General features: G+C 35.6%; 1 protein-coding gene across 1 annotated transcript in view; it reads left to right on the top strand.

Annotated features, from left to right (window-relative positions):
• LOC103085058 (protein piccolo-like) overlaps positions 1–2,483 on the top strand; it is a gene marked incomplete at its 3' end in the record, with an annotated part of 27,711 nt that extends 25,228 nt beyond the window's left edge. Inside the window, exon 4 of the mRNA XM_007455383.1 lies at positions 1,089–2,483. Coding sequence (XP_007455445.1) covers positions 1,089–2,483 — 1,395 coding nt within the window. The remainder of the gene's footprint in view (positions 1–1,088) is intronic.
• Positions 2,484–13,088: the final 10,605 nt, after the last annotated feature.

Here is a 13,088-nt window from a genome sequence, read left to right as displayed (position 1 = left end):
CCCGCGTCTCCTGCATCGGCAGGCGGACTCTCAAGCACTGCGCCACCAGGGAAGCCCCACTGTGTAGATTTCTGAACAAAGAACTTCAGTGCTAAACTGGTAACATTGGTTACTTTGGGAGTTAAAGATTAGATCATGAATTTGCCCTTCAAAATTACTTTCGTAATATTTAAAGTTTTGTATAATGAGCATGCATTATTTTGGAATAAGAAAAGGTAAATTTTAAACATAGGTACTTTTAAATTATCTTCTAAAATATGGTAGTACCAAATTCAACATCTCCTTTTAACAATGAAGGTGATATGGAAAGAACATGCATTTACGCGTATACATGATACATATACGATGTGTATCTCACATATATATCTCACCAGTCATGTAAGTATATTGCATACTTATGTTGCTCTTTCCAGTAATGAAAAGGAAATGGAAGCAATGTTTTCTCTGTTGGATCATGCTATCTATGATAATTTGAGGGTGTGCCATTATTTTTCATTTATTTTCTTAACAGAGAATGTTCTCTTTCTAACCTACAGTGGCTAATATAAGTATTTTGTTTTCTCACATTTGATTATATCACCTTGGAGGGGGAAGTGATGCTCTTGCTAATTTAAGAAATTAGCTATGTGTTAATAATTTGACAAGCATACTCTGGGTTATATAACTAAAAATAGTTTATGAGCCATCAATAGAGAAAATATCTAACATAACTGATTCTGGAATCTAATATGCTATAATTAATTTTTTTTTTTATTATACATGGTTTTCTATTTCTAGGAGTAATCAAACTGAGTATTTTGTTTTACAAAGGCAAAGAATAACATAACTAACATTAGAAGAAAAATACAATTCTGTGCTGATTTTTATTTTGTTTTCAGAGCTTAAGGCTCTGAGGTTCATTAGTTATATTGTAATGTACCTAACATTTTAATAATAGAAATTAAGTAAAATTATTTGATGTATATTTTATGTTTTGCATAATAAGAGACATAGTTTCAAAAGGTGCCATGCAGTTTTAAAAATGTTTTTGTTTCTACATTGTTATTATCTCACTGACTGTTGTTTTATATTATTTATATTATTTCTAGATAAAAGAGTGGCTCTGTTTAAACTGTCAGATGCAGAGAGCTCTAGGAGGTGACCTGGCTCCAGTTCCATCATCACCCCAGCCCAAACCGAAGACCGCCCCTGTTCCTACATCAGCAGTGAGCAAGCCAACCCCACAGTCACAGCAGATTTCTCCAAAGAAAGATACTACACCCAAACAGGATGTCTCAAAGGCACCTGAGTCTAAAAAGCCCCCACCACTAGTGAAACAGCCAACCCTTCATGGCTCCCTCCCAGTCACAGCCCAGCAGCCTCCCGTGGCAGAGTCCTCCTCCAAGCCAGCCCCTCCCAAAGAGCCTTCTGTCCCATCTGAAGAGGCCAAGGTCTCCGTGGCTGATGATAAACCAAAGCAGCCCAAGACAGGAAAGCCAGCCACAGACATTGTGTCTTCATTGTCAACAGCAGCAAAACCGGATGTTCCAAGCTCCAAAGTACCATCACAGGATCAAGAGAAAGCAATTCCTTCTCTAAAACCAGACTCTGCCAAACCCTCACAGAGTTTTCCACCAACAGGAGAAAAAGTCACCCCATTCGATTCTAAAGTCATACCTCGACCTGCATCAGATTCAAAACTTATTTCACATCCTGGGCCTAGTTCAGAGAGCAAAGGTCAAAAACAAGTTGATTCAATTCAGAAGAGGGACGAACCCAAGAAAGCACAAACCAGAATGAGTCCTAAGCCAGATGCCAAGCCTATGCCAAAAGGGGCACCAACACCCCAAGGTCCACGACCTTCCACTGGTCAAACTGCCCCCCCATCTCCACAGCCCCCGAAACCTCAGGAGCAGTCGAGACGTTTTAGTCTGAATCTGGGAAGTATTTCTGATGTCCCTAAATCACAGCCCACAACTCCTCAAGATACAGTGACTGGGAAACTCTTTGGGTTTGGAGCATCCATTTTCAGCCAGGCATCAAATCTAATCTCCACAGCAGGCCAGCCTGGGTCTCATTCCCAGGGTGGGCCAGTGGCCCTGACAAAACAAGTCCCTCCTTCGCAGCCACCTACTTCTCAGGGGCCACCCAAATCCACAGCACCACCTGCACCTGCAAAGGTTATACCTGTGAAAAAGGAAACCAAAGCTCTAGTAGCTGAAAAATTAGAGCCCAAAGCTGAACAAGTTTCAACAGTAAAAAGAACAGAAACAGAAAAGAAGCCTCTGCCTCCTAAGGACAGCAAACTTGCAACAGCCGAGCCTCAAAAGGCTGTTCTTCCCCGCAAACTGGAGGAAATCCCCAAACCAGAATCAGCCTGTCCTCTCTGCAAAACTAAACTCAACATAGGTTCTAAGGATCCTCCTAACTTCAATACCTGCACTGAATGCAAGAAAGAAGTGTGTAATCTCTGTGGATTTAACCCTACACCACACTTGACTGAGGTAAGCAGTATTTGTATCACTTATGAATGTGAGTATATCGTGCTTATTCTGAAATATTTTGGTGGCCAAGTTTCTGAGCAAAAAATACATTTTTAATAAAGAAAAATTGATACTGGTATCTTTGAAGAAGTTTCAATTACTTATTATAGGCTTACTTTCTTATTAAAAGTTAACATAATTTAGACTTTTCTGGCTTAAAGTACCAGAAGTAAGATGATGAAATAAGCTGACAACTTAAAATAACAATTATCCCATCCTTTATATGAATTAACAACCTATAGCTTCAGAGCACTATTTGATTTTCACCTAAAAACACCAAATAAGAGTTGTAATTTACTATTCCCAGTATCTCTAATCCTTCCAGTCTCTTTCATACCTTAAAAAAAGAAGCTTGATTGATTGCAAATCTATAAACAACGTGAGATCTGTTATCTTACAAAAGTTAAGAGCTTTGAGTAAGTTAATAATATTGTCTGCTAGAAAATATTGGTTCAAATTTATAATGTCTAGACTTTTTATAATTCTGTTTGAACTGTTATCTGGCATAAATATAATAGAGCACTTTATTAGGAACTGTGGAAAGAAAAAGAAGTTATATGGGTTTCAGTGACTAATGTGAAGGATTTTTTTTTTAATGGAGTGACCAAAACACTTTTTATACAGTGTAAATGACTGAAAAGCAGATGGCAATTTTCTACCTGATGCAGTTATAGAAGAATGAATCTATAAGCATTAGTCCTGTGTTAGGGCTGTTAGAATATTTGGATATTGAGAGACTGAGAGGTTGAATGATGCTGCTGTCTTAGATAAGTAACAGTGATGTTTTAGTAAACATTTTGGGATTGAATTTAGATCATTGTTCATTGTTTTTATACAAATCAAAAATACTTAAGGGTTATTTTATTCTCCTCTCCTTGATTTTGTAATTCATTGGGGTGGAAAAAAAATGGAACAGATTTTTAGCAATTATACAAAAGAAGCTTTGAGATTCTTGGTGGTGTTTTTGAGTTAAATTTTTTAAAAAATAATAAGTTATAAAATATTTTTATTTTTTACTTTTGAAAGATATTCGGTTGATTTGACATGTTTAACACCATATGAAAGTGTTGTCCCTATAGACTTAAGCTGATTCTTATCCTCTCTGTGATGAATAATGTTAACCACAACCCATTTGAAAAGTAGATAAAATTTGGTTTCTCTCAGCACTTGATGAGTGGTAACAACTGTAATTGTTACTTACAGTATTCAGGATTCATTGTAAAAGCAAAACAACCATAAGTGTCTTCCATATTTTTAAAAGAGTTGTTTTCTGTTGTGTAATTATGAAGAGGGAAATTTCGGTTTTCCTAGGACAGTTGTATTAATTTCATAGGTTCTAAAAATTGTACCCTTTAATGAGGAGCCTATGGTATCAACACCATGCAGTTAGTTTAAATAGAAAACAAACTGCACCGCTAAAAACAAAACTGTAATGTCTGCATTTAAAGTGCATTTTGTGCACACTGAAAAAAGGGCTATAACTTGTGTGTGTGTGTGTGTGTGTGTGTGTGTGTGTGTGTGTACATATGTATATGTACACATTTGGGCCATAACGATTATTAGAATTCTGTCAGTGTTTCGAGGTGTGAAATGAGAGTCCTTGGGCAGAGGAGCAGTAAACCTTCAAGAAAATCTTTGATTTTCTGTGTGTTGGTAAATTATATTTCAGAAGTGGTAATTTGGAAAGTAGATTTCTTGAATCAAGCAGAGAATTATCTAGGATGTGTGTGGAATTTAAATAGTTTGAAAATATAAGTGGTTTTAAGTTTTCAAATGGTTTAGGGGAAGTCTTATTTTAAGTATGATCAGTGGGATTTAGATGATCTGTCATTGTTCAGATTGTTTTTTTCTGTTGTCATTTCTTTGAATCTGGAAGATCGTACTTCAGAGGAGAAAAAAATTTGATGTAACAGAAGCAGTCGACTCATGTTCTTGGTTCCACTTGACTATGTTAATCACAGTGAAGTTTTTAGCTGGTCTAAGGCCTTAATGCCCTCTGGTCTCTAGGTAAATAAAGTTCATTGGCTGACCTGGCATCAAGGGAGTGAATGAAGGTCAGTGGAGTTAATCCCTGTCGCCGTAGTTCCTACTATTTTACCTAGAAGACTTTAGAGGACTGGCAGAAGGGATTCGTTGAAGCAAAAGCCACCCTGTGTTTGCGTGTGTGTGTGTGTGCGCGCATACACGTCCATGTATATCCAGGAAATTGTCAGTTCGATGTATATGCTTAACTTGTGGTGCTGTCCCAGCGTTTATACTACTTACTGATCTCTCATTTTGAGTGGTTAGAAAGTATTTCCTCCTTGATCCTTGTTTTATTTCTATGATTTCTTTGTTCTGCTTATGTTGTTTTTCTTGTGATCCAAGATTTTCTGCTGCGCTGGCGCTGTACTTTCATTCCAGTTGAAAAGAGCACATTCTGAAAATACTCAGACTTTGGCCTGTAATGCAGAGTAATGGTATTCCTCAAGAAAGGATTCAGCTATGTATTTCCATTTATTTTTCTAATAAAGCACATCTAACTCTATTATAAGCCTCTGCTTCTACTACTCTCATCACTGTGAGGCAGGATGTCTCTTCCTGCTGGTGTCTCTCTTCCCTCCCCTTTTTCTGTCCTGTTCTGGGGGTGAGAAGAGCTGGTCCTAGTTTGTCATGGGTTGGGAGCTATAGACACTATCCTCCTTCCCCCGCCCATTCATTAAACACACCTGTCTCTAAGGTTGTTTCCTGTATCTCCTACTCAGCATCTCCCACAGAACCTGAAGAGTGCCAAGACTGCCTGCAGGGCCCTGGGGTGTCGCCAGGCCTCAGCCTAAGCCTTACGGTTTAACCATTTTATGCCCAGTTTGTATAAATGGTACTCTAATCCATTAACCTCTGATAGCAGGAACATTTTTTTTTTTAGGCTTTAATTTCTGCCAAATCAGGAAATATTTTGTCTTTGAAGGAGTTTTAAACGTGATTGCAAGGCTTTCTAGTCTTACAGAATTTGGAGGCGTGCTGAGAAGAACAGCCTAAATTGGCAGTCAATTTACCTAGTGAATTTTAATCATTCTGACTCAATTCAAGTACAAAAAGGAGTCAAAATTACTCATCCTGGGTATTTGTTTTATTGTTTGTACTACCCTTTTGGAAAGTAAATTTTTGCTATGAAAGTACGATTTAAAATTATGTTTCCTCATGCTTCAAGAAGCCCTAGAGTCGTAGTTCTGCTTCCTTAGTAAGATAATTATTCATGGCCTAAATGACGTTGGAATAGCTAGCATATATTTGTCACCAGGCAACAAATGGGCCTTTTGAGACAGTTAAGACCCAGTGGTGTAACTGAGTTCCCTTCATATCTTTACTCTCTAGTCAAGGTGGCTTTTGCATTTTCTCTCAGACCCTTAAGGAAGGCCTGCTGGGGATGTGCTGCATTTCTTAGTTCAGTAAACACATAATATCTTGCTTTAACTTTAAAAACCATTACTTAATACTTGAAGAAATATACCTGTTACTAAAAAGCATTTAAGAGTGTGCATACACACATATATGAGCAATTAAAGACAGAGTGATCAAAAATCAATAAGGAGAAAATAATTCTACCAATAATCCGTTTTTAAAGAATTCCATGATGGAGATCTACATTCTGTTTAAAAATTTCTGGCGTGCGTGGCAAAGAGGGACACCTGATGACACTTTTTGACTGACATAAGAAAATTGATAAGTTGGCAGAAACAAAATTTTTACTTATTAATCTTTAGGAGAAATTTGATGTTAACTTTTTATTAAGTGATATTTAGTTGAACAAAAATCCAAATGTGGGTTTAAAATAGAGATATTTTGTTTAAAAATTTTTTTTAAAAAGTAGTTTCTTCATTAGTCTTTTATTCTATTCATTTTTACGTATTTAATATTCTACTCTATGTGGTAGTTCTATATCCCAGTAGTAACATGATTATATACCATTTTCCCATGTGATTAAACATTTCTTAAATATTATATAAAATGATTACATATTATTCAATTCTATGGTTGTATGTTTTTTCATACACATTCTCCTGGTATTAGGGATTTAGGATGTCTTCATTTTTTCACTATAAGTAAGATGAACATTTTTGGATGTAAATATTGATAGTTTTAACTGTTTCCCAAGGAGAGCTTACTAAGCTTACTGAATCAAAGAGCAAGGACCCTGAAGTATCAGATTCTCTTTGGAGATGTGATAGTCATTGACATTGCCACTAGCATACGTGATTCTTTTCTTAATGCAGACTCTCCAAATTTGAATATTATTTAAAATGAAATTGGTTAATTTGGAAGTGTAAAAGTGCTATAATATGGTTCCTTTGGTTTGTATTTCTTTGATTACCAGAACTTTTATTTAGATATTAAATGTAAAAAGATGATTCTAATTATGACCCGGACAAAACATTGTGCAGACATTGTGGGAAAAAGTAAACTGGTATTTGACTAGGCCCCTGTGAAACCCATTGTGTCAGCCATTTTTTCGCAACAACTGTGTGGGGTGGGTTTTACAGCCGCTCTAGAGATCAGGAAAAGAGTATCAGAGAGGTAGTTACCAAGCCACAGAGGTATCATTCAGAGGCTGAGTCAGTGCTTTACCTCCTGGACCATGTTTAAGTAACCTGGGGAACTGGTTAACAAGTGTCACTTCTTCTGTCCTCGCTTACCTATAAGTTGTGTCAATGATAATTACTAGGACTTTAATATCAACAAATTTGCTAATATGTGCACCAAAACCAGGTAACGTTTGGGGCCCACAGAATAATGGTGGCTGTGTTACACGGCTGAATTTAGAATCACGTGCAGATTGAGAGCTTCAGAGAGCTTCAGGCCAGCATCATCCTTTTTTTTTTCCAGATAAGCCTACCAACTGGTCGACATTTATTTAGGTGAAAGCATATGGCTGAATGATGAAACATAGGTTATATTTATCTTAAACTGGTTCTCCACAATAGTTTTATCAGTTTTATTTTATTTTATTTTGACCAACTTTGCATACATGCTACTGTTGTTCTGGGGGTGCTTTGTCTGATAAGATAGTCACTGGACAAACGTAGCTAATGAGCACCGTGGCTGGCTCAAATTAAAATTACTAAAAGTGTGAAAAACACATTGGATTTCAAAAACTTAGTATGAAAAGTATCTCACTGATAATTTTATGTTGGTTACTACTTTTCTTCCTTAAATATCGAGGTTACGACTACCTTTTCACATGTCACTTTTCAGTTGCATATGCGTGTACTGCGGTATATTGCTGTGTAGGATATATTTCTTTCTCTTTATAAAAAAAAAAAAAAAGTGACTATTACTATTTTTGCTGTACTCTGATTAGCTCTTCCAGAGCTCAGTTTCCTCATGTGACAGAAGATAGCTGGTTCTCTTTGCATGCTCTACTGAGCAGATAGTTCTCAGGGCTTTCATCTTCTGGAAGTAAAATACCCATGCCTGGCCTGACCCAGCCTGGCCTGAAGATCAATGTTCTAGGCCCTGCTAATCATCAGTAAGAGATATCTGTACTATTGATTAGTGTACTGTGGCCATACCAACCTTTAGGTCAGGATCTCTTCCCTTTTCTACTAAAACTCCTCTGTTTCCAAATGTTTCCTCTGTTATTTCTTTTCAGAACTTTTGGGTCTGTTTCTATTCTCCCTGTGGCTTTGGGTGAATATCATCAGTTTTTGGGTCACTTCCTTTCAGAAGTCTCAGCAATACAGAATGTTAGAATTTGAATATGTCATCTGGTCCATCCACTGCTTTCTTCCTTTCTTCTCTTGTTGGCAATTTATTTTCTTTTAAAATTCTGTTCTAATAATTTGTATTACAAAAGCAGTATTCCTTATAACAATCCGTAGAGTACCAAAGTGTCTGAAGAAACATGAGTAGCTTTCTCTTGCCCTTGCACTTCATGTTAATGCTTTAGTATCTATTTAGATGTCTTTTTTTTTTTTTGCTTTTTGTTTATTTCTATAATGGTTATACCAACAGTGAAATGTAAAGGAAAGGATTTGAGATTTTTCAAAAAGTCTTATGGGCTAGTTGTTAAAAAATAATGTATTTATTTTGAAATGAACATGTTTTCTTACTATACTTATTTTCATTGAATTCTTTTTTTTTTCACAAAATTTTATGCATTGGACAAGTGAATTTTCACTGACTTGCCTCATTCTACTTATGAGGGAAATAGCTGTGCAGTATCTCAATAGTGATGCACATTCTCCTCATGAAAACTGAGATGTTGAAGATATTTCGAGTTCCTGTTACTGTACAAACAAGGTTACAGTAAAACATCAACACATATATTTTTCCAATGTATCTTGATATGTTAGATAAATTCCTTAAAATGGGTGGGCAAGGTTAAGACAAATGATGTTTGACAGAGTTTCCATATTACTTTTTTTTAGAAGGGTAGTAATTATAGTCCTGCCAGCAAACTATTGGTGTCTCTAGTTTCCCACACTGGATAGTAGTTCATATTTATCAATTTCAAGAGTCAGAAGTTAAATAGGATTGTATATATAATATATAATAATATATTATACTTATATATATATTATATATATTATATATATTATATAATATATATAATTAATATAATATATAATATTAAATTTCCCTGCCTATTTTGAGAGTAAACTTATATATTTATCAAAATCAAGAGCTTATCAACTACTTGTATTTCTTCTGTTTTTTTAAGTTGCCCATTTGTACACATTGGCCATATTTTCACGTACATATGTTGTATATTTCTTAAAATATTTTAGAGAATTTAATTCTTTGTCATCTTATCTTGAAATGATTTTCCCTGTTGACCACTTGTTTTTAACTTTCTTTATGAAATTCTCTTCTGTACATGAGGTTTTAAAAAGAACTTCTATGCAATCAAATCGTCTAATGTTTTCTTGATTGCTTATTTTGCTAAAGAAGGCCTTTTCACATTTTTATTATAAAAATAGCCTTCCACATTTACTCCTAAACATCTGTAGTTTTATTTTTCACTTCTGATCACTTATTTATCTGTAATTGATTTTTTTTTGGTATGATGTGAGGTGAAGGGCCTAACTTTATATATTCGAAATGTATAGCCACTTATCTCCATGTTATTTATTAAGTATTACATCATTTTCCCTCTGGTTTTTATTGCCACTTTCTTCATGTGATAAATTTCCATTAAGACAGTTTTCTTTTCTAGATTCTTTAATTTGTACTGTTAGTTATATATCTAGTTCAGAGTGTCAACACCTTACTATTTTTATTAGTCTAGTTTTAATATTTAAAGATATTAAATATCCATGAACACCTTAGCAAGAGTCTAGTAATAGGGTATTGTCCTTCCCAGGATTTGGCTTTACCTTATTCTACTTATAAACTAATAAATTAACTTGTTACAGTTTCATGGATGCCAATAGTAGACATGAGATTCCTGGGTCGGACACAAAGAACTTTATTATTCACACCACAGGAGGCAGCATGAACATCAGCATATTTGCATCAGTTCCCCTTGTCCCCCACTCTCATGTGGGTCACGTGAGACATGGGCCTACATTGATGCTGCACACGTAGGTTTGAGTCACAGGTGAGGAGCACTGAGCTTGTGGAATCCACCCCTTTTATAGCAAGCAGTAAGTTAGTCTCGTCTTTGTCCCGGAGGGAGACATGGCCTCATCCCTAAGGTTGTTGCCTATTCCACACAGAACTTTAAGAAATGGCCAAGGTGAAGAGCAGCGAAGGTGTTGCATTGTTGGCAAACCCTGTAAGATGTGTAGGTACAGGAGAGACCCATTGAGGATTGTCCTTCCCAAAGGTATTAATAATCCAGTGGTTTTAAAGCTTAAAATGTTATGAACTGTTCCTTCCAATGATGTTGAATATAGACACCAAGTGTAGAAAGCTGATAAATGTGGAAGTGTGCTGGTTGAAGCCAACTTCATCTGTGTGACTAAGGGCTGGAAGCTGCCCATTTGGCAGCCTCTCTTATTTTTGGGCCTGCCTCTGATCCAGCTCCATGAAACTCATGAATAAAGGGTACTTCTCAAAACTCCTACTTCAAAGATGAAGAAAATGGGCTCAGGGAACTGAAATGATATGCTTATTAAGGTTGGGGTCAGATGGTGGTTGCTGAAATACTAAATAAAAATACCCTTTTCATTGTTTGTTTTCTGCATCTTCTTTTAAAACTTCCTTCCTTGACTTGTTCTTGAACAAAAGAAACGAGAAAAATTTGTGAAACAAACAACTCAATCTTATATTCAAACAAGCATTGCTTTAGCATAAAATACATGCTCCAAAATCTAATATATATATTAATATTTTCTTGCCCTATTATATGTGGGTTACATAACCCCCACATATTAACATAATGTTAATATGATTTGAAAGTAAATTCAGTGGCATTTTCACTACACGGAGTTGTGGCATGACTCTGAGATTACTCTTTTATTAAATTATAAAAATCGATCTAATCACATAGCAAAATAATGTTTTGGTCTAATAACAGTCTATACTACTGATAATGTAATTTACTTGGTCATTTTATACAACTTATTGTAGATCTGTCTTAGTCTAGGAGGGAAATGTCACAACAGATATTCATGTAAATAATTGAAATAATGTTTTAATATTTCTTAACATTGGAAAAATTTATGTGTATATCTGTATATATACAGGTAGATGTATGTGTGTGTGTGTGTGTGTGTGTGTGTGTGTGTGTATATGCATATGTATATATTTTAGAGATAAAATTAGAAATTTCCCTGGGAAGAAATTAGGACTTAAAATACCATGAGGTTTAATTTGGGGAGATAACATACGTGCAGTGTTGTGTGTTAGCATACAGAACTGTGAATCACATCTACCAATTTAAAAAAATGTATAGTGTGAAATAGAAGCATGATCAGGAGAAACCAAAATATGCCTTGCACATGGAATTAACCATTGGAATAAAAATAACCTCATATGTCTGGAATAAAAATAACCTCATATGTCTGTGTGTGGAAATCTTAAACTTGGATTTAAGCACTTTTTGCTTCTCTTGAATATTTTAAAATTTCATGTGAAAAAAATGGACAGTCAGATGTGGGAAGACATGTCATTTTAATCTACCAATCTGGGAATCCACAGAAAGAAGGGATATTCATTTAAAGCACTTTTAGTTGTTGTTGTTGTTGTTTTTTTTACGTCTATGAGAAGACTGTTTTAACAGCTAATAAGTATATAGGTAAATGATGGTTGTGAGTTTATCTTAATTGTTTTTAAATCCTTAAATTAGATTTGTATTCACTTACATTACCTTTTAAGCATGTCAGTTATACATTTATAACTGTAAACATGTATAACAGTTATACATTCTCACCCAGTTTATCTCACGATTCCATAACTTTATAAGTAGAATGATTTTTTTTTCAACATACCACACACTGTCACTGCTCTCATCAGCTCAGAGTACCATCACAAGCAGTTTTCTTTTGCACCTGCTAAAAATAGAACCTGTCTACCTGAGCCACACTTCCAAAGGGAAGCTAATTAAAGCACTCAGTAGGGGCTGGGCCCGTGAGCCATGGCCGCTGAGCCTGCGCGTCCGGAGCCTGTGCGCCGCAACGGGAGAGGCCACAACAGTGAGAGGCCTGCGTACCGCAAAAAAAAAAAAAAAAAAAAAAAAAAAAAAGCACTCAGTAAACAATATACTTTTTCGTTGAGTAAACGGCATGCCTGAATGCCTGTTAATTTCTTTTGCTATTTACTCAGCCTTCTTGTAACTCTGTGGACCTCTTTCATCTGTTATAAATCATGTATTTATTCTTTCATTCTTGTTTAATTCATCAAGATACTGCAATACATGAGTAACTACTGGAAAAATAACTACTCTCCACTTTAAAAAAAAGTCACATTCATACAGAACTAATTATGTATTATCTAAGTATACAAAAATTTTAAAAGCCTTCCTCATTTATGGGGATCTAAATGACCTAGAGTCAGTTTTCTCATGGCATTGTAATACAGTGTAAAGAGAGATACACTAAATGATGGACACAACATATTTTGGTAATATACCTGTCTGAGTAATCTAAGACAGGTTTTTTTTTTTTTTAAAGCATTTTATGTGCATCCCATACAATGCTACACTAAAAACATATCCCTCAAGAAAATTTGCAAATGCTTCATATTTAATTTCTCTTAAAGATATGAATTGCATATATTACTTCTATGACGATCCTTTTAATAAAGGACTTTGTTGAACCAAGTATAAAAAAAAATTATTTTACCACATAGTCATTTTACTTATTTGGCAGAACTAGTGTTCTAAGTGACACATATTGCTCAAGAAGTAGTACTTTAAATGTTAAATACATTTTAATTAATACCTTCATTTTCTTTTTTTTTTTTTTTTTTTTGCGGTACACGGGCCTCTCACTGCTGTGGCCTCTCCCATTGCGGAGCACAGGCTCCGGACGCGCAGGCTCAGCGGCACGTGGGATCTTCCCGGACCGGGGCACGAACCCGTGTCCCCTGCATCGGCAGGTGGACTCTCAACAACTGTGCCACCAGGGAAGCCCAGTACCTTCA

This window comes from Lipotes vexillifer, unplaced genomic scaffold (assembly GCF_000442215.2).
Source record: "Lipotes vexillifer unplaced genomic scaffold, Lipotes_vexillifer_v1.1 scaffold898, whole genome shotgun sequence".
Lineage (NCBI taxonomy): Eukaryota > Metazoa > Chordata > Mammalia > Artiodactyla > Lipotidae > Lipotes > Lipotes vexillifer.
Note: the sequence above shows the minus strand (reverse complement) of the source record. Positions and strands in the feature narration are given on the sequence as shown.